This window comes from Acinonyx jubatus, chromosome B4 (assembly GCF_027475565.1).
Source record: "Acinonyx jubatus isolate Ajub_Pintada_27869175 chromosome B4, VMU_Ajub_asm_v1.0, whole genome shotgun sequence".
NCBI lineage: Eukaryota > Metazoa > Chordata > Mammalia > Carnivora > Felidae > Acinonyx > Acinonyx jubatus.
The window spans coordinates 120,802,538-120,825,003 of record NC_069387.1 but is presented as its reverse complement, the minus strand read 5'-3'; the positions used below and the strand labels follow the sequence as shown (position 1 = coordinate 120,825,003).

Below are 22,466 nucleotides of genomic sequence, written 5' to 3'. Positions count from 1 at the left end.
CCGTGGCCGCTATGCTGCCATTTGAAAGGGAGAGGAACACAGGCGCACAGACACGAACACAGATGTGCTTAAAAATCTCTGAAAGAAACTGATAGCACTTGTTGTCTTTGGGGAAGAGAATCAGGTGTCTGAAGGATAGGGAAGTGTGAGAGAATTTTCACTATGTATGTTATAACTTTTTTCTTTTTGATTCATATGAGTATTTAACTCTTCAAAAATAAATAAATGACATAAAAATTATGTCTAACTTAAAAAATGAATAAAGACTTAGAGATAACCAGTTTCTTAAGCAGTGTGGGATGGCACGTTTAAACAACAAACATTTATTTCTCACAGTTGTGGAGGCCACCAAATCGGAGACTGAGTCGCTTGCAGATTCACCCTTTGGTGAGGGGCCCCCGTCTGGTTGGCAGATGGCCATCTTCTTGTATCCTCAGGCAGAGAGAGAGGAAGAGCAGAGGGAGAGGAAGCAAGTTGTCTCTACTGGGAAGGGCACTAATCCCATTTATAAGGGCTCTGCCCTCATGACCTAATTACTTCCCAAAGTCCTCAAATACCATCACACTGGAGATTATACTTTCAACAGAGAAATTTGGTGGGGTCAGGGGACAAACATTTCAGTCCATCATGACCAGCAAAGGAATTAAAATAGAAAGGAGAACTTTCAAATCAGCAAAAGAAAACTTGACCTATTCCTCCAGTGGAAGGCTTAAAAAGAGAAAATGAAACAAATGGAAGTGTGGGAAGTGGAAAATATGAGATAAAATGGCAGAAATATGTACTAACATAAAAGTTTTTATAACAAAGTAATGGGCTAAACTTACCAGTAAAAAGGAACTATCAGATTAGATTAAAATACAAGTTATACACACACACACATTTGTATCTATGTATAAATGCATGTTCTACAACTTTTTTCTCTGATTTATATATTAATTTATGAAATAGGGATTTTAAAATATAATAGATATATGTACACACACACACACACACACACACACACCACATATATACCTTCAAGAAATAAAGAATATCCATTCTTTGCTAGTATACCTGAACATTTATACAAATGGACCATATGTGCCTGGTCACAAAGCTTTGATAAATTTCAAAGAGTAAAATCATGAAGACTGGCTTTTTAACTATAATGTAATATAGTTAGAAGTTAAAAAAAAAAGAAAGAAAACCAACAATATCCCAAATACCTTGACTTTAAATAATACACTTTTAATAACTCTTGGGTTATTGAGAAAATTACATTCCAAACTTAGAACTAAACAATGATAAAAACACTAACTGTATCAAATTAATGAGACACAGCCAAAATGGTACTAATAGTACTTAAAAAAATATTTCATTTTAAATGTTTTCTTCAGGAAACAAAGAACTTTGAAAACAAATAAGCCAAGGGTTCAACTCAAGAAGTTGGGAGCAGTGCAATAAATAAAGCAAGCTCAAGAAAGGAAATAATAAAGAAAACTGGGGAGAAACAATTCAATAGAAAACAACATAAACACTAAAGAAGATCAGTCTTACGAATGCTGAGTCTTCACGGACAAACATCTGGCAAGATGGGGAAAGACACAAATAAAATATGGAACTAGAAAGAGAGAATAAAGACAGACAATATAACTTTTAAAAACAAGGAAAGAATGTTATGAACAGGAATATGTCCGTTTTGTTGAGACCTTGATGGACTGAATTAATTTTGGAAAAATATAGAATGAGAAGAAATAGAAAGCATAACTAGGCCAATAATAGTTAAGTAAATTGAAATATAATCTACTGCTTTTCCTGGCCCTTCAAATTTTAGATCCATTGTATTTATAAGAAATATTACTTGGGGCGCCTGGGTGGTGCAGTCGGTTAAGCGTCCGACTTCAGCCAGGTCACGATCTCGCGGTCCGTGAGTTCGAGCCCCGCGTCGGGCTCTGGGCTGATGACTCGGAGCCTGGAGCCTGCTTCCGATTCTGTGTCTCCCTCTCTCTGCCCCTCGCCCGTTCATGCTCTGTCTCTCTCTGTCCCCAAAAAAATAAATAAAAAACGTTGAAAAAAAAAATTAAAAAAAAAAGAAATATTACCAAATTTTCAAGAAACAAATAATTTGCATCTTCTGTAGTTTTTCCCAAAATTATAAAAACAGGGAAAAATTTTTTTTTACAACTCCTTGTGTAAGGCTACTGTAATCTTGATTTCAAAATAAAATAATGATGGTACAAGTAGTAAAATGGTTTATCTTAGTATGCAAGGAGAGCTTAACATCCAAAAGTTTTTGCCAGTATAATTTTCCATGTTAATAGACTAGAAGGAAGCCATCGCATAATTTTCTCAGTAGATGCAGAAAAGGCGCTTGCTAAGTTCAACACTTCGTGATGAAAACAAACAAACAGCACACGAGGGATAGAGAGGATTTCATAAATTTAATGATGGTTCCGACACCAAAACCCTATAACACACATAATAGGAATGGAGAAACTTTGGCTGCATGTATGTCTGCTATTAATGCTATTGTTTAACACAAGCATCCCCTGATGAAGCCAAATCAGAGCCAAATTCAGAGCCAAATCAATAAAAATCTCAGCTGGCATATGGAAGAATAAATGTGCATAGCAGATAAGTACACTTCGGGAAAAATAAGAGAAGAAGGGGGACTTGCCAACTTTATATTAAGATACATTACCAAACCATACTGTGATATTAATAAATGCAGCAGGATAAAGACACAAAAGGAGGCATAATAGAATAAACCAATGGAATAAAAATTAAATCTCAGAGACAGACTCAAATATAAATGACAATTTGGAAAACTGTACATGTGGTACCAAAAGTCAAAGGGGTGCCTCTTATTATGCATCTCTGAGAAGGGGTCATTTCATCTCAGCTGAGAAAGTTCTGACATAAAAAGTCAATGACGAAAAGTCTTTGTCCATGTTGTTGAAAAACTGACTCATGACATGAAGAGAGGAGAGACAGAAAAACAAAAACAAAAACAACTCTGGGTCAGTACTCTATCCCACCCACAAAGAGATACAGATAGATTAAAGATCCAAATGTGAAAGATAAAACCAGTGATGATGAAAGGAGAGAATATTTTTGTAACTTAGAGATGAGGAACGACTTCTTAAACAAGACGCTAAGAGTACAAACCACAAAAATTTTAAAAGATCGATCTTTATTACATCAGAATTATTATTTTTTTTCTCAAGGAAGAACACCAGTTGACGACTGATGGTGATAGATTAGTGACTGAGAAAGGCATATGGCTGACATCTAGACTATACAAGTTATGCCTGCAAGTCAACATGGAAAGACAGGAGTCCTAGTAGAAAAATAGGCAAAGGATATAACGAACTATTGACAGCATGGGAAATCTAAGTGGCATAAATGTCTAAAGAGATATTCAAACTCAGTTGCCACAAGAGAAATGCAAAATAAAAACAGCAAAGGCATACTTTTTTCAAACTGATCAGATTGACAAAGAATCAGACATTTAGAAGATTCCAGGTACTGGGGATGCTCAGCAACAGTAACTATTTGGCCCTTTTGGTGGGGGTGTGGGCTAGTACAAGCCTTTCTAATGGGCAATCTGGCAGTAGTTTGTGCAGTTAAGAATGCATGTTCCCTAGGATTTAGGATCCCACCCCTCCATCCAAGACAAATTTTCACACAGTTCTCTAAGGGGACAAGGAGTAAGGTGTTTCTTGCAGAATTGTTTGGGGTGGGACAGCCGAAGTGTCCATCACTGGGGAATGGAGAAATCAAATATGGTGGAGTAGTCCACACCAGCTAGGAAAGCAAAGAACTAGATGTACATTCACAGCATGGTTAGATCCTAAGGATATGGTCAAAGAAAAAGTTAGAAACTGTGAAATCTATAGTCCATCTATGTTCTATAGTAATACTATACCACAACATCACTCATATCCACGAAAAGCACATACAAGCACCAATATTTCCACACATTCTAAAAATCCAAGGCTAGGGGTGCCTGGCTGGGTGGTTCAGTTGGTTAAGCGTCAGACTTCGGCTCAGGTCATGATCTTGAAGTTTGTGGGTTCGCCCCCCAAACGTCAGGCTCTGTGCTGACAGCTCGGAGCCTGGATGCTGCTTCAGATTCTGTGTCTCCCTCTCTCTCTGCTCCTCCCTCACCCACGCTCTGTCTCTTTCAAAAATAAATAAACATTAAAAAATTTAAAAAAATAAAAATCCAAGGCTAAGTATTAAACACAAGGATGATACCTCCGGGGGAAGGGAGTAGAGGTAGGGAATGAAGATGAAAAAGAATGAATAAATTAAACAAGACAGGACCTTGTAGGTTTTGATTATGTGCCATGAATTCATAGATTATGATTAACTCAACTCTCCGCATATGAGGTTAAATAAAAGAGATTGATAACCTGCAGTGGTTGGGAAATCTTCAACTTCCAAATCGGTGAAGGTCAGCTCTAAGTGTACCATATGCACAACTTGCGACATGGTGGACCTCTCTGTGGCCATTCACAATATCTCAATGGTCTGCACACTGCATTCTTGGATGCTCCTTCTAGACTTGCACCGGGGTCCAAAGCAACTTTTTTTAGGACTCAGCACCACCCTTGTTATAAGAGCAACACATTATATTCCACACACATTTAACAAGAAGACAGCTTAAAAATCACCTACAAAATTTATATAACAACCATTGGGAGTTTTTATCTTAGTGCATAGAGAAATGTTCTCTTTTTTGCCAGAATAATATTTTTAAAAGAAGGCATTAGTGTTTTTCTCTGAAGTAACTGAAAATTAAGTGTGCTCTAAAACCCAGGTCTGGGGCATTTTTATGTGGGATTAGCTGTCATTGTTTGCTTTTATTTATGGCATGCCTGTTATATGGCAGTTGCCATCACATCCGTTGCTGTCCTTAGGATGCCAACAACATCAATGGATGAAATGATGTTTGTGAGGCAGTCCTGGGGCTGAAGAAAACTCTTCATCTCATGTCTACCATGCTAAAAAAAATATTGACATTAGATAAAGGATAGATTCTCCTGAGGGTGGAAGTCAGGGTTTGAAACCCTTTCAGGTTCAACAACATTGATCTTCCAGTTTACCGTAGGAAATACCAATCAGACACTCAAAGACTCCTTTTGGACCAAAGTCACATTTAATTATGTCTATATTCTTAGCAGCCAGTAGAAAGCCTGGCACATCATAGAAGCTCAAGGAACCTTAAACAACAACCCTTAAAACCCCCATTTTGAAGACGAAGAAACTGAGGCATGGATTTGTCCAAAGCTACATAGCATGGCTAATCAGTGATGGAACCAGGAGTTAGTCCATTTGTTTTGGATCTCAAATAGGAGATTTTTTTTTTTTTTTTTTTTTGGCAGATGTTTGGTCATTCTGTCACAGCATCGTGGGATAGGAGGGGGTGGATCTCTAGCAACCTCTATTATTGGCTTGTTTTCTCTCCTGGGTAAATATTAGGCAGGCCCTCGAGGCCTTGATGCCCCTGATTTTTTCACATCTCTTCTGAACCTCTGACGTGGCTGTGTCCTCGTTATTTTGTTTTCCCACTGGCAACGAATGCTTCATCTCAGATTCCTGCTCTGAAAATATGGGAGTGAATGACATCTTCCTGCTCATTTGGAGGAGTCCAGTCTCCAGTACCCATCAGCTCTGTCCTAGCCCGTCTCCTTGTTTTATATTCTTCAGAAGGCTTAGCTCTGCCTAAATTTATTTATTAACGTATTCTCTGTCTCGCTCACAGAAAGGCAGCTTGGCCCGGAAGGCGGGGGGGCCTCTGTTTCATTCACTGCTTCACCCTCAGTGCGGAGAATACCTCCCCACACACAGTACCCGTGTTCGGTGATTATTTGTGGTCACATACTTTTAAACAGGATCTTCTATTTATTGAGGGCTCAACTCTATGGCGAGAACTGTACTCAGTGCGTAATACGGTACCTCGTTCTCATTCTTACTCATATTCTCACAGCATCCCGGCCAGGTGGCTCTCCCACTCTCCTCTGGGCGCTCCAGGCACTTGCGTGAACAGCTCGAGGGCGTGCGAATGCATTTCTGAAGTCCCAGCACAGAAAGTCCTGCTTTCTGAAGTCCCAGCACAGAAAGATGGTTGGCTTAATGGTTAATAGAAAGGACCCCGCCCCCCCACCAATGTAAATCGAAATTAAGATCCTGGCTGTGCTCCTATGGGGAGGGGGGTTGGGGAAGAAAGGATTATTTCTTACAGGTTTTGTCATCAGGGGATCGCGGGGTTGTTCGCACTGCACAGAACCCGCTTCCCGTGCTCTTGCGTCCTGGAGGTGCCAACCCTGTCTCATCGCCAGCGCGGAGGCGGCCCCGCGCCCCACCGAGGGCGGGCAGCCAAGTCCTGCCTCCCCGCATCCGCCACACCCTCCCCTCTGGGCGGTCGGGCCCGGTGACCCGGAGCCCACTACGTCAGGACAACGCCCACCTGGGGCTTCACTGTGGCCGGTAAGTGGCAGGGGACATCCTTGCAATCTCTCCTCTCCTCCTAACGCCAGGTTAAAAACCTCAGCAGCAGCACTTGCTGTTTGCGAAACCGCCTGCCACCGACGCCCCGGAGTTAGACGCCTCACTCGCGCGGGGAGCCAGCATGTCGGCTGTGGTCCTGGAAAACCGAGGTTTTGGCAGGAAACTCTCTGACGGACAGGTGAGCCGGGGCTGGCCTCAGGGAGGGAGGGACGTCTGGTCCCCAGTAGGAAAGGGTCTGAGGAATGTTGTTCTTTCCTACTCCCTTAAGCTCACCGAGAAGTCTGAATTTATTTGAAGAATGATGGAAATGTCCAGGAAGGCAACAGATAACACGTGTCTTCAACGACCGCTCCCTAGGGAAGGACATCTGTCCTGTGTGGCTTTCAGGGAAAGAGCACTGCTTTAGGAGATGGGGATCTGGCTTCCAGAGCTGCCCCCAAGTAGCTGTGTGTCTTTTGACAAGTCACCGGCCCTCTCTGTTGCCTGCTTTCTCTTTCCTACAGTGAAGGGGCTGGTTCTCAATGATCCGGTATGGGAGGTGGGATTCTTCTAGATCTGCTCTCCTGTGACGTTTACGTAGCGCTCTCAGCCAGCTTTCAAAATGGCAACGTTGTAAGAAATTGTATTCTTCTTTTCACCTTTGGGAGAAAAGGAGGCATGAAGAAGTCTTGGACTTACTCAGACCTGGGGAAGGAGAAAAATTAAACAGAGAGGGAAAAGAACAGGACTTAGCCTTGGACTTGGAATGTGAGAGAACCCTAAACGTGACTTGGGGATAATACTCAGGGTGCATTCTGTTCTTCGGGACCCGTTGCCTTTCTCTTGAGGTGAAAAATGGCTGCATACATTCTTGAATTGACTTATCACCCTTGCAGACTCTGGGGTTCAGACGTAAAGCCCAGCCCTGGGAGATAACGTGAGCTTACAGACAGCTGTCATTTACAAGATCAGTGAGACCCGTCTAGAGAACAGAAGCTGGAGGGGAGAGGATAGTTGGTGTTTTAGCATAACTAGAGAGACCACAGAACTTTGGACTGACTTTTTTTTTTTTTTTTTTTTTTTTTTTTTTGAGTCCTGTGAGAAAGACTTCCTTTGGAAAGGTAGCACTTGGGAGACAGTTTGTGTTGAGGAGGGACAGTGTGGTTGTCAGATGGATCGCAGAATAGATTCTGGCCCGGTCATCATTCAGTCCTGGTGTTTCTGCAGTGGGGCCCCTACAACCATGGGAGGAAGTTAGGGGCTATGATCTGGTTAGGGAGCCATGGGGGCTTAAAGCGTTCTTCATAGAACACTTAGAAGATTGAGAACCACAGATGATCGCTCTTGATGACTGGGGGGTAAAAAATGAGAGTTTACAGCATGTCTTACCTTTGCATGGAAAGCAGGGTATTTAACTTTGCAAAGCTGCAGGTTTATTCATTTGAAAAATTAGGATAAAAGTACCCATGTCCTAGGGTTAGGATGAGCATGAAATGAAATAGTGTCTGTAAAGCTTTTAGCACAGTTCCTGGAGCACCGCGTCTAGCCAGAACTGACTTACTTGTTCACCAAACTGGGTATGGGACATTGGCAAGAGACACAGGCACTGAGTCAAGCACAGTGGTTGGTACAGCTACACCATGGAAGGATGCTAGACAGGCAGTGAGCGGACATGGGCTCTTGTCTTTGGTTTACCGAAGCTGTGTATCGGGGAAGTCATCTAACTGGGGCAAAGAGGCTCAGTTTGGTATTTGTAAAACTGAGGGCGGGGGAGTTGGACTGGAATAGTCTTAAGCATTCCTTCCAGCTCTGAAAGTCTGCAAGAAAGACCTACTTTATGCCCTCTCGAAGCTCCCGACCCAGATGAACAGCACATGCTGGACGTAATGCTGACATAAGGCTGGAGGCCTGTGATGTGTCAAGTGCTCTACCCACGCCACAGGCACAACAACCCTGCAAGAGATGTTCGGCTCATTCATTCACCCAGTAGACCTATTGTGCACCTACTCTGTGCCAGGCGTAGTGGAATTTCTGCGCTAGTGAAACTTACATTCTAGTGGAGGACAAAAGTGATACAAAACTAATCAAATGAACAAATAATTTCGTGTAGGGGAAGAGCTGTGAAGAAAAATAGAACAGGGCAGTGGAATACAGGATAAGAGGAACTCAGAAATCATAGCTCTGAATGGTGAAGCCAGTGTTCAAATGTAGATCACACTTCAACACCCTGGGCGCTCGCTGCCACACTTCTTCCTCCTGTAGAAACACGCTGGAATAGGGGGTGTAGTGTGTCCATGGCAGGATGTCTGCATCTTTTTTTCTGGTTGCCTTACACTGTGCTTGTGTATACATATAATCACACTTGCAAATACAGGCCTCCTACTATGACACTAAGATTGAAGGTGCCCTTAGAATACCTTGCTAAAGAGTATTATTGTTTGCAATTTTGAAAAATGCTCTTTTCCAAGGATAACAGAATGCATTTGTTAGATAAAACCATAGGGAATATATTTCTGCTGTCAAACATATTGCCCAATGATCAAAACTCTTTCCATCCTGGGTGCTAGTAAAGTTCATTTTCCCTGCACTATTTCTTCCTATCTGGTGTCTGAGCTACTTTTCTCTACCTTTGCCCATCCTGGGTCTACATGTGTTTCTAAGCCAACTCATACGCTTTTGGGAAACAAATAAGGCATGGATGATGAGCCAATACAAATATATTCTGGAAGAGACTTGCCCAAGGTCCCATGCTGGATCCACATAGTGATGTTGGAATCAGAATCTACCCAAGGCCACCTTATTTCACAAACCCCCTTGAGCTTCTTTTCATTTAAAGTCCCTCAAGTTTTGCAAAGGGGAGCTATATGTTGTCTCCCTCGGGTCTGTCACTGGGAGGCAGAATACGGATTTTGGAACTGTTGGACTCATGTTCAGATCCAGGCTCTGCCACCATTGGTGGGCTGTCCTTGGACAATCCACTTAAGCTGGCAGAGTCTGTGTCCTCCTTTGCAAAATAACATCACCCACCTCATGGGGCTATTGTGAAGACCAGATGAGCTACAACTTGTAGACTCTTATAACGGTACTAGCCGCTGCCAATGATGATGCTTATTAACTATAAAAATCACCAAGTATGGCTCCTGGCACATAGTGGGGATTCATTCAATGCCACGTCCTATTATTAATATTAATAACAATAAAGAGTAGTACTTTTCCATATGGCAAATGTGAATTTGCAGAAATATTTGGGAAAAGTCACAATTTAAAAACTTGGGCTGTGTATTTATCAGTGGTTTAAAAATCTTCCACGGTGAAGAATCATCTGGGACCTTTTGAAAATGCAGATTCTAAGATCCTACCCCACATACTCAGATGTGATGGGCTAGGGCAGGGCCCAGGAATCTGCACTTGAACAAAGATTCCCCAGGTAATTTTGGAATGGAGAAAAAAGGAACACTCATTGACAATCTGATCTAGAAAGTGAACCGGGGGAAAGAAGAAAGTGAAGGGGGCAGGTGTGGATTAGTATGGGCTGTCAGGAATGATATTGGATAACTGGTCTGCAAGACACAGAGGCCTTAATGTGGACATAATGCACATAGCAGAAGGAATTGTACAGAACGATACTTAGGAGCCTGGGTTTTTGACCTGCTACCCACCACCTGTGTGACTTCGGAGGAGTCACACCTTTCTCTCTCTGGCCCATAGTTTCCCTATCTGCAAAATAAGGGGGTGGAACTAGATCAACTCTAAAGACAGGGCCAGCTCTGCCAGTCAAGTCCCACATGGACATCAGAAGCCAAATGGAATGCATAGGTCAAGGAGGGATTATTCACTTCAGCTGGGGAGGACAGAGGTCTTCTGACAGAAGTGAGACCCAAGAGGGCTTTAGAGGCAGACTTAGATATTTGTTTTTTTTTTTAATTTTTTTTTAACGTTTATTTATTTTTGAGATAGAGGGAGACAGAGCATGAACGGGGGAGGGTCAGAGAGAGAGGGAGACACAGAATCGGAAGCAGGCTCCAGGCTCTGAGCCATCAGCCCAGAGCCCGACGCGGGGCTCGAACTCACGGACTGCGAGATCGTGACCTGAGCCGAAGTCGGACGCTTAACCGACTGAGCCACCCAGGCGCCCCCAGACTTAGATATTTGAAAGGGGAGCGTGGAGGCTGGGGCAGGGCATCTGTTCTAATGAGCTGAAAAGGCAAGAAGAAAGATGATTTGCTAGAGAGGCAGTTCCTGTGGGCGGCCTCGGGAGATAAGGTACCAAGGAACCCTTGAATATCAGAAAGAGGTATTTTCTCCTGCTGGCCTTGGGAGCCTTTGGGGAATTCTGAGTAGTAGAAGGACACAAGCAAAATTCTGTTAGAACCAGACTGATACAGATCACTAAGGCTGGATCACAGCGGTGGCAGTAGGAACAAAAGAAGGACCTGACCCCAAGGGTCACTTCTAGAGGTCAGGTGGGACTTGGACATGTACAGGAGCGGGAAGCTGGTGGTGACAGAGTTTTGAGCCCAGGTGCCTTCAGGTCTGAGTTGTCCCAGTTATGGGTGGCACCTGTTGAGGTATATCTGGAATGTGTTATTTTCTTGGAGGCCAACAGAAGAGAACGTTGCCAAGTGAACCAGAAATGGAAATCTTTGGTCATTTCAAAGAAATCAGAAAAGACTAAGGACTCAGTGTTCTCTGGGAGGAAGAAGATGTATATCAGACACTCCTCTGCATGTCTGTGGCAGGGTTTACAAGAGGGAGAGGAAGGATAGAGTCTTACAAGAAGCTGTGATTCATGGATGAATGCTGGGCTCAAATGGCGTGGGGTCTCACCCTGGCTCCATTGCTGACTATATATCTCTGAGACTTCATTTTGTCATCAGTAAAAGCAGACACCTGCCGGATAATAAAACCTGCCTCCTAATTATATCAAAATTAAATGAGGTAATCCAAATCAAGTGCCTATTATAATGCCTGGGACATTACAGGCTCTTAATAAATGGCAGATTAATTCTACTGGAATTTTTTAAAAAGACAAAACAAATGTTTTTTAATATCACGGTCCATATAGGGATATATAACGGTTCAGTCTTCCAGTTCATTTGAAGCCCTCTCTAATTACACCTGCTGATAATTTAGAGCCTGGGTTATTGACCTGCTACCCAACACCTGTGTGGCTTTAGAGGCATTACACCTTTCTCTCTCTGGCCCACGGTTTCCCCATCTGCAAAATAAGGGGGTGGTTGCCCCACCTCTGTGAGGTTCTGGGAAAATCTGAAATTTCTGAATGAAAAGAATTTCGTCCTAAAGGTCATCAATATTCATGCAAGGGTTATTATGCCATCACTGGTAGAGTCTGCCCAACACAGCCTTCTCATTAAGATGATGTAACATCCATCCCACTAATGTCATTAACTTGCTTATAAGAGAGTAATTGTTCTGCGTGGTTTTTTCTTCCTAGTTTGGGGTACGTGCTATTTATTTGTCAGCGCACATGGAGCTTTGTATATTATTATTGCAAAACTTTATAATTTTTAAAGGTTTCAGCTAACCCTGAGACGCCAACCCTAATCCCACATTAGTTTGCTGACATGTGCATGTAGAAAGTGCTAGATCCTTGACAAGCTTTGCTATATAGTTTAGGACATCCCTCTTCTGGTAGGTTATTTGTGTTTCTTTTATGCATTTTGTGACTTTTTCAGTAATTGGATATCATAGATCCCAGCATACAGGACAATGCTTTCCTGAGCATAATGCTTCCCTGGGATCTTTGCTAAGGCTAAAGAGTCATTCTTGTGTATTTACAATATTTCCATCATTAAAAAAATTTTATTGTTATTTATTTTATTTTAGAGAGAGTGTGTGTGTGAGAACAGAGGAGGGGGGCAGAGGGAGAGAGAGAGAGAGAGAGAGAGTGAGAGAGAGAGAGAGAGAGAGAGAGAATCCCAAGCAGGCTCTGTGTTCAGCACGGAGCCTGACATGGGGCTTAATCCCACGACCCTGGGATCATGACCTGAGTTGAAATCAAGAGTTGGACGCTCAACCAACTGATCCACCCAGGTGCCCCGTATTTCCATCATTTTTATATGTAAACTGTTTTATCTTTTTTTTTCATCATGTGAATATTGCTTTGACAGGGTTTATTATTAGCATGATTTTCCAGATAAGGAAACTAAAAAGGCCAAGCTATTGCCCAAAGTGTTTCAGCTGATAACTGGAAGACAGAGGGCTCCAACCGAGGTCTTTGGTCTCAACCACCCATTTTTAGTACTTTCCACACCGTAGTTTTCAGTGTTTTTCTGGACACTTTTTGAATTGTATTATACTACCTCTAAGGCTCTTTGTGTTATGTGTCTATTAAGCCAAATATTGAGCTCCTGAAGGATGGGAATTGTTTTATTCATTTTTGTATCTCAGGGCCCTAGTAGTGCCTGGCACTTGGTAGATGCTCACTAAGAGGTACTGGGGCTATAGGTGATATCAGTGAATAATGAGAGTTTTCTAAAAGTGAATCCTGACCTAGGAGCATCATTGTAAATATCACTCCCCTTGACTTACATATTTTCTACCAGAAATCATATACTTACTGTGTAGAATATATGTAACTCATTGCATTCCAAGCCTTAACTAGAAGAGAGCGTTTATGCCGGCCTCTTGCTTGCAGATTTCATAGGAAAACATTTTAACCAGGAGCACTTCATCTTGTAGGAAACAAGCTATATTGAAGACAATTCCAATCAAGATGGTGCCATATCACTGATCTTCTCGCTCAAGGAAGAAGTTGGTGCCCTGGCCAAGGTCTTGCGCTTGTTTGAGGTAAGTATTCATTTCCGCCTTGGATAATGCATAGCAGGCTTCTGTGTTATTTCCTAGTTGGATGCAGCGAAAAGAACATGGGATCTGGAATTGGAAGACTTGCTTTTCAGCTCAGGCACTCACATTAACCAACTATGAGACCTTAGTGAAGTCTTTCATTCTCCCTGGGCTTCAGTTTCTCTGTTCATAGTCAGAATCGTTCAGAATCACTGGTTGCACACACGGGAAGCTGGCCCTGATTTCAGACTTCTTTTATCGAGCTTTCCTTGAATTAATTACTATCTTCTCAGTGTTCCCAAAGCACTTTACTTTTAACTGCAACACTTATTTGCCTGGTTATGCATGCACATTTTCTGTCTGGGCCTGTTTCTTCAGGCAGGGAACCTTGGCTCAGCCATCTTATATCCTCTACAGACCAGTGTTATATATATTAAATGTTCAGTTAAGAGTGAAATTAAATTTAAATACAAGCAAAGTCAATTAGGCTTTATTGTTTCCTTAAAAAATTTTTTTTGCCCTGGATTTTAAGAAGGAATATTTTTGAACCAATTAACTTTTACCCCAGGTAAATTTTATTCTTTAATAAAATTATATCTGGTGACTGGATACATAAGTAAATGGGGTACAGACACATGTCCATGCAGAAGATTTCAAATAATCTAAATAGATATTCTGTACTTACAGAAGAAGAGTATATGCACTCCTTAAATGTGAGTGGCACAGTGTGACTTTCTTCCAAACCAGATGGGATGGAAAGGGCGTGGGAAGCCCAACAAACAGTAGCTCAGCCAGGTAATCAAGGTCAATACCAGCAATGATGAGTCATGTAGATCGTATGAACCTTTGATACGACATGATGAAAATGACACTTTACCTCTGTGGTCTTCTTCCCCTAAAACCATAACCCAGCCTAGCTATGAGAAAAACATCACACAACTCAGTTAAAGGACATCATACAAAATACCTGACCCATACTTCTCAAAACTGTCAAGGTCATCAAAAATAAGAAGTGTCTGAGGAATTGTCACAATCAAGGGGAGCCTAGAGGAATGTAACATCTAAATGTAATGTGGTGTCTGGAATGAGATCCTACTACAGAAAAAAGGACATTAGATACAAACTAAAAAAATTCAAATACATTATGGTCTTTAGTTTATGAAAAGGCATAAGTGTTGGGCGCCCGGGTGGCTTAGTCGGTTGAACAACCAACTTCGGCTCAGGTCATGATCTCATGGTCCGTAAGTTCGAGCCCCGCTTCGGGCTCTGTGCTGACAGCTCAGAGCCTGGAGCCTGTTTCAGATTCTGTGTCTCCCTCTCTCTCTCTGCCCCTCCCCCATTCATGCTCTGTCTCTCTCTCTCAGAAATAAATAAATGTAAAAAAAATTTTTTTTAAAAGAAAATGCATAAGTGTTAATGCATTAACTCTGACATATTCCACCCTAACACGAGATGCTAATAATAGGGGGGTCTGGGTACAGAGTGTGTGGAAATTTTTCATACTATCCTTTCAATTTTTCTATAAATCTAAAATCTACCTAAAAAGTAGGGTCTATTTTTAAAAATACTGAACTTGGCTATCCAAAGGAGGCAGGGGTGGGTTGGGGAGGGGAAGGTCTGCCTGAGTGAGAGCAAGAAATGAGAACAGAGAAGAGAGACTGAGTACTTTCTGAATGACAAACTGTTCACGAGAAAGAATATATCTGTAAAATGCTCCTATGCAACATTTTAGCCTTTGTATTATATCGTTAATCAGCATTTTCCCCTTGAGAGGTCAGGCCTTAATCGGTTAATAAATTAAATAATAGCAAATTAACAGGATGTTTTCAACCTAATTAATAAACCACAAGTAACTAAATTACCAGGACTAGATAAAATACACCCAAAGGGTCTGTGTGTGTGTGTGTGTGTGTGTGTGTGTGTGTGTACTCTGGGTGAACTTTTTAAAGCATTATCCCAAATCTCAACTTCCATGGTCAGTAAGTGGTATTATTCTACACATTCACAGAGGAGGAAACAGAGGTCTCTCTATCAGTGATTGGTGAAGGGTTTTTTGTTGCTGTTATTGTTAGTGTGTGTTGATTTTTTTTCCCAAATATATTTCAGAAGCTGCTCTAGGCATTGTATAGGCCAGCATGCCTTCTACCCTTCTTAACAGCCTGGCAAAACGCACAGTTAAGTTACAATCATTCAAAGCGTTGAGGGAAGATAGAAAGTCAAATTCTAGTGTCCGTGGAACCACAGTATGTGACAAACCAGACACGGAGCAGGCAGGATTTGGGTCCCATTCAATCTGGTGGAGGAGGTATTACTCCATTTTATGCATGGAGGAGCTGAGGTTCTGAGAGGCTAATTTGTTCAAGATCACGCAGCTAATGTGTAGTGATGATGGGAGACGGGATCCCGGTTTTCAAAGCCGTGAGCTTTCCCTAGAGCCCCACAGCTCTGCCAAATACAGCTGTCCCTGCCATCTGAATACCTCTGGAGGGTTTTTTTTAATGCGGATATCCTGACGCCATCTATGGGGACAGGGATGCTTTCTTATTCTTTGGGGAAAGGGATCTGTCACCAAGTATTCTTTTTTTTTTTTTTAATGTTTCTTATTTATTTTTGAAAGACAGTGAGAAAGCTCAAGCGGGGGAGGGGCAGAGAGAGGGGCCGGGGACAGAAGATCTGAAGCAGGCTCTGTGCTCATAGCAGAGAGCCCGATGTGGGGCTGGAACTCATGAACCTCGAGATCATGACCTGACAGGAAGTCGGACGTTAACTGACTGAGTCACCCAGGCGCCCCACCAAGTATTCTTTCTTTCTTTCAAATTGAACCATGTATCAAAGTGCAAAATAAATAAATAAATAAATAACTATCCATATTGCCCTCATCTGTGTCAACCACTGTTAAAATTTTGCCAAGTTCATTTTCATTTTTTCATGTTTGATTATGGTTTCAAAAATTACAAATTAACATACTGTTTCTTAAAAAAAGAAATACAATGCTAAAGATACTGCTGTAGTCCTTTCTGATTTCTCCTCAATCCCGTCACGCTGCAAACTTCCTGGCCAAGACAGCATGAAAATGAGTTTAGTATACTTCTTCCCATATTACAGTCCTTTAAAAAATGATATTGATACTAACAGCTACTCCCCTGTGCACACGGTTTTGCAGCCTCTTTGGGCCAGGTGAGTAGAGCCGTCAAAAGCATGGACTCTGGAGAGACAGAGCTGTGACTTTGGGAAAGTCGCTTGACATGTCTGTGCTTTGGTTCCTCATAATAATGATAGTATCTGCTTGAAATAGTAGATCTGAGTATCAAACAACTTAATGCATGTAAAACCCTCAGAGTAGATACACATTAAGTGTCCAAGAAGAATTGCTACATATATTTTTTCTGAATGCATATATTTTTCTGAATTGCTACATATATTTTTTCTGTTTTCGAGATTTATATAAATTAAGTTAAAAACTTCTGAAGAGTTGTTCTTAAAATGCATGGACCATATTTTATTTATCCAGACCCCGATTTTTTACATCTATGGTGTTTCCTATTTTCTGAAGTCACAGACAATTCTGCAGTACTTTGTTCTCTTTTTTTGTATGCAATGTGCAAATATTTCTCGAGGGTAGATAGCAAGAATTTTGATTGCTGGTCCTAGGTCATGGACATTTTTAGTTTTAAAAGAAACTACTAAGTCGTTCTGCAAATGTTCTTTAACAATTTATGCTCCCATTAGTTCACTGTGGGAATACTTATACTTCTAAAGTTATTCACGTATTATTCCTTTTTAATCATGGACAATATAATGGGTGGGATGTGGTGATTTATTTTTTAATTGTTTTTTTTAATGTATATTTATTTTTGAGAGAGAGAGAGACACACCGAGTGCGAGTGGGGGAGGGGAGGAAAGAGAGGGAGACACAGAATCTGAAGCAGGCTGTAGGCTCTGAGCTGTCAGCACAGAGCCTGATGTGGGGCTCCAACTCACGAACAAACCGTGAGATCATGACCTGAGCCAAAGTCGGGACACTTAACTGACTGAGCCACCCAGGCACCCCGGGATGCAGTAATTTATTGTTTTAATTTTCATTTCTCTGATTATGAATGAAATGATGGGGTGTCTTCATATTACATGACATTGGGTTTTATTCTTTTGTAAATTGTGACATGTCCATTCAGGTTTTAATCTTTTTCTGCTACAAATTTATCTTTTTCTTACCAATTTCTTGACATTTTATATAATCTGAATACCATTCTGTTTGTGACAAATATTTTCTCCCTGTCTCTTTATGTTACTTGGGTTTATCATATTATTTGTCATATTGAACTTTCAAGTTCTACTGTGATTAATATTTTCAGTCATTTCCTTTATGAGTTTTGGATTTGTTTGTTTGTTTGTTTGTTTGTTCTTGAGTTTTCCTTAAATTCCACTGGTGACTCTGATGCCCAATCAGGAATGAGAACCACTGTTCTAAGCTGTTGCCGGGGAAGGAGTTCCTGCTGTCACCAGGGACTGTACCCTCTACTTTCCATGAAATAAATCATATTTAGCACTCAGAATATTTTAATATTTTCCATAAATTAAATAACTTAGTGGAGGTGAGTGATACCATACTCATTATAGAGACAAGGAAACTAAAGTTCAGGGGGCTCAATAGCTCGTCTCAGGTGAACACATAATGTGGTAGAACCTCAGAAATTGACTAGGATTCTAAAATGACAAGCTTATCATTTTTATCAGAGTACAATCAGTTGTTTATGAGAAAGCAGAACAACTTAGCCTTTATCTTGCATGTGTTCTTTTCAAGACAACGGTCTTTGAACTGGGAACGCTGGAATAAAATATTGAAAACCAAGAGAAACATGGCTGGGCTTTAGTATTTCAGGATCTGGGTCCATAGTGAAGTCACTTTATCCTATCATCCATCTGACACTTACAAATAGGTGGATTAGGGAACTTTCCGGGGCCAAGACTTTATGAGGATTCAAGGGATCACTTATTTGCCTTTAGATGAGATCCTATCTTTGGTTCTAAATAGCATACTAGCTACATGTTGTGATATAAGCGTATAAGGAGCAGCAGTTTTGTACTGTGCAATTTAGATCCCAGATATCATTGACTTTGGCAGATAATTTAACATATGTGCCTGTGTTTATTCATCTATAAAGTGGGGCTAATGATCTACCTCCAGGGAGCTATGAGATTTTACATGGTACATAAAATGTGTGATACAAGTTGAGCCTGCAGAAGATGCTCATACAATGTCTTTTCCTTTATCCCTTCCACATGTGATCTATGAACCCTATTAGAAATCTTGGAAAAGATATAATGATGGGGAGGCTGTTAGAAGACTAGAGGGAGTCAGAAGCCTTGATGTTTAATTTTTCTTTCCCAAACAAAGTGAAAAACCTAGAATGAATGACTTAATATAGCCTGTGAGCATTCACAGGCAAATGGCAATGAGTTGGGGCAGGGCCATTAAAGAAAGGCAGAGTTGCTTGGTAGAGCAGAGAGATTGTGGTGGCCAGAGAGTGTTTGTGTATTTATATCTCTCATCATATCTTTGTGAATGAGGCATACGAGCAAGCATTAGGTGAAAATACAGACAAACCCCCTAAAGTGTGTCATTGACACTGAACTTCTGGACCATGTATAATGAAACCAAAGGTAATAAAAAGAAAAGCCAAGGAAGGAATCTAAACTACACCTTATACAGTGTTTCCTAAACAACAGTCTATCAGATTCTACACATTAGTAGGTGTTTTATTAGAAAAGAGTTCTGAGAGGGGTTATGTCTGGAAAATTCTACATTTAGATTTTGGAAATCCATTGTACATGTAAACATATTACAGGCTCTGAGAAGCCCTGCATAGAGGAAATTTATCCAATGTTATGTTGCTTGGTATTTCCCAAATGTATTTGGCCAGGAGGTATTGTTCAAGAAAGGCCTATTAACATTTTTGCAGGCATGAGCGTTCCACTAAGCTTATGCTGTTTCAGAGTTATGAGGTCCAGACCATCAGTTGTAACCTAAGTTTGGGGCCCTGAGGAGTAGAACAGGAATGGGCCAAGTGTACTGTTGGGAACCAAACTGAGTTCAACACCCTGCTGCACCACCTGTGAGCTGGATGGCCTTGAAAAAGTTATTTATCCCTTGGTAGCTTTGTTTCCTTATTTTTATTTATCTATTTTTAAATACAAGCTGTTTGTTTTAAGTTTCTTTATTTATTTTGAGAGAGAGAGGGAAGGACAGAGAGAGAGAGAGGGAGAGAGAATCCCAATCAGGCTCCACGCTGACAGTGCACAGCCTGACGTAGGGCTTCATCTGACCAACTGAGAGATCATGACCTGAGCCGAAATCAAGAGTTGCACATGTAACTGACTGAGCCACCTAGGTGCCCCTTCTGTATATCCTGTTTCCTTATTTTTCAAATAAAGGAAATACTAAGCCTGTATTATAGGGTTGCTGTGAGACAGGGATTAACACATGTAAAATATTCGTCACAGTGTCAGACACAGGGTAAGAGCTCTATTAACTGTCATTCTATGCACCACATTTTTAGAGCGCCTAGAACTTCAGGAACTCTTAAATTCTTGGCAATATGAAAAGGAGTTAAAGGGTTAGAATTGTTTGCCTTGAAGAGGGAAGATGGGGCAATGAAATCTCTTTTTTTCCTCCCAAATATTTGAAGGACCATTATGGAAGAAAAACCCTGCTTACTTTCCATTACTTCAGAGGTAAAAGGGCAAGGTGTCGCAATGACAAGAAGCATATTTTAAATCAAGTAAAGGCAATATCTCTGTGGTAGAAGAGTGCTAGAAGGCACTAGTTTCGAGCATTACTACTATGAAAACAGGCAGCAAAAGGCAGGGCAGAGTCAAAGCAGACATTATGGTGTAAACAAACCTACTTTCCCTTAATAGAGACAAAGGATACAAATCTCTCCAGCTCCCCCAAGACTGGCAGTAGAAGGAGAACATTCCGTATGGGAGAATCACCTGTACCCTGTGAATCCTTCACTGCAGTCCCGTCCATGTTTAATGAGCAGGACCATCCTTTGACGCCTTGTAGCAGAGATACACTGGGGACTTTTAACTAAACCTTAATACATGCTCAGAGTAATAAATGAAAGACGAACAGTCATGGGAGCCTAGACCACCTGACCTCCCCCCCCCGCCCCGCCTGACTCCATATGGTGAAAACTTTCTTAACCCCCGAGCTACCAGGAGCACACACGGACATCCCAGCCCCTCAAACAAGAAGTGAGATCTGCAGAGTGAGCGCAGATTTGTCCCTGCATCGCCAGGCTTCATTCCTTGCCCAAGAGCCTGTTCTTTTCCTCGGGTGCTTAGCATCAAAGTCACTGTTCCATTAAGATGTCACCGGGCAGTGGACGTGTGTCCTTGTAAACCTCAGCCAGGGACTACATCAGAATGTAACACAACCAGTTTGGTATTTATCATAAAGATACAGAAGAACTGTGTTTACGTATGTTGTCTGGGTGGTGAGACAGGGAAGCAGATGTTTTAGTAATTGGGGTCCAGCATCCCCTGTCCCCCGTTGTTCTAACTTTCAATTCTTTATGCATTTATTTAAGCATTTTCTGTAGCTCTCTATATTTTTAGCCTCTGCTGGCTCATGTCTGTGCCTTCTTAGAAAAATAGTCTCCTGAGAGTCTTTGCTGCAAGTGGCTTAGTAATGGGCTATAAAATTAGATGCCAGCTCCCTGGGGAAGTTGCAAAGAGGTCTCCCTCCACCAGTCAGCGTTCCACTAATCACCTTACCTGAGATCCTCTAGGGAAAAGAACAAGCAAATGCATGGGTATACAGAGTGCTGAAGTTCATGGGTATGCTCAATTAGCATCATTTAGTTGATGGAGACACAGAGGTTCTGACTAAGCAAGCTGCCCAAGGCTAGACGCTTAGAGCCAAAAGTGCCTCAGAGTTCACCCTGTTTTCACAGTAGCCTGGGCTTTTGGAAACAAATGGAAAGGGCCAGTCAGTGTTTGTCACGTTCACGTCCTATGCTCTGCCTCTGCCCAGCTGACCCATGTCTTTTCCCCATCGGATATTCAGTGAGCTCATCCTCCCTCATTTACGTGTTCAGTTAATATTTTTTGAGTATCTACCATTGTCAGACCCTATATGGGTGCCGGAGAGCCTGGGGTGAGTCAGATAGTCATTCTCTGACTCTACAATAGTTAGAGAAGCTCAGGGCTCTGTGAGACAGAGTCAGCCAGGGAAGGCTTCTTGCAGATGGAATGTTCAAGCGGAAGCTTGAAAGCGGTGACCGGGAGAGAGGAAAGGGGAAGTTCATTCTAGAACAAAGAAACAAATGACTTGACGTGAGTGAACAAACAAGTGGTCAGGTCACAGAATCCTGAAATCCTTTCTATCTCGCCACCTCAGCGTTCCTGGGGACAGAGGCTGGGTTGCAAATGGGGACATCTAAGCAGATATTCAATGTTTACTACTCTAAAGTTTGGACTTTAAGGTCGCGCCTGTGACCCCGGGGCCTGGTGAGCGGGGCAGGATCTAGAATGACCCACGAGGGTTATTAAGGGTTGCCTTAACCCCTCTGGGCTTAGGTCCGGAGCAGTCGTGAGCAGTACAGCGTTTGCTGGTACAGTGCTTCTTTCATCAAAATAAGAAGAGCTTTGAGTTTCACCGGAAGAAAAAAAGTTCTTAGAGCCAGGATGACTTTCAGACTTTTCTTTAAAGCCCCTAGTACAGATAATGATGTACAGAACACCCATGTAACTCCTTGCTTAAGAAATGAAACCTTGCAAAGGGATCACTTCTATAGTTGGTTACTAGAGAAGTTTCTCTGAATGTGTAGAAATGAAACATGGCATAAATGACTGGAGCCCCTGGGGACCCTTCCCCGTGAACTTCCTCTTCATGTGTAGCTATTAATCTGAATTCGATGTTCCTCCCACTTATCTTTTTATGCTTGTATAGAGCCACCCATTAATGATCTACGGCATAGTTTTGCAGACTTTGACTCTTCATAAAATTGGAATCATTTTACAGCTCTATTTTTGCAGTTTTCTTTCCCGATGACCGAGAGGCGAGCATTGTTTTTGAGGTTTGTCCGTGATGTCCTGGCTCATTCATTTCCCCCTCTGTATGTTCACTGGGTGACTATACCTTACCTCTCCTGTTGGTGGGATATTTAGGTCATGATCGT

The 22,466-nt window shown here is 41.7% G+C and overlaps 1 protein-coding gene across 1 annotated transcript in view; it reads left to right on the top strand.

Moving 5' to 3' along the window:
• The first annotated feature begins 6,447 nt into the window (after window positions 1-6,447).
• The window catches only part of PAH (phenylalanine hydroxylase), a 75,822-nt gene continuing 59,803 nt past the window's right edge, over window positions 6,448-22,466 (top strand). The window contains exons 1-2 of the mRNA XM_015068802.3: window positions 6,448-6,673; window positions 13,177-13,284. Coding sequence (XP_014924288.1) covers window positions 6,617-6,673; window positions 13,177-13,284 — 165 coding nt within the window. The 5' untranslated portion in view covers window positions 6,448-6,616. The remainder of the gene's footprint in view (window positions 6,674-13,176; window positions 13,285-22,466) is intronic.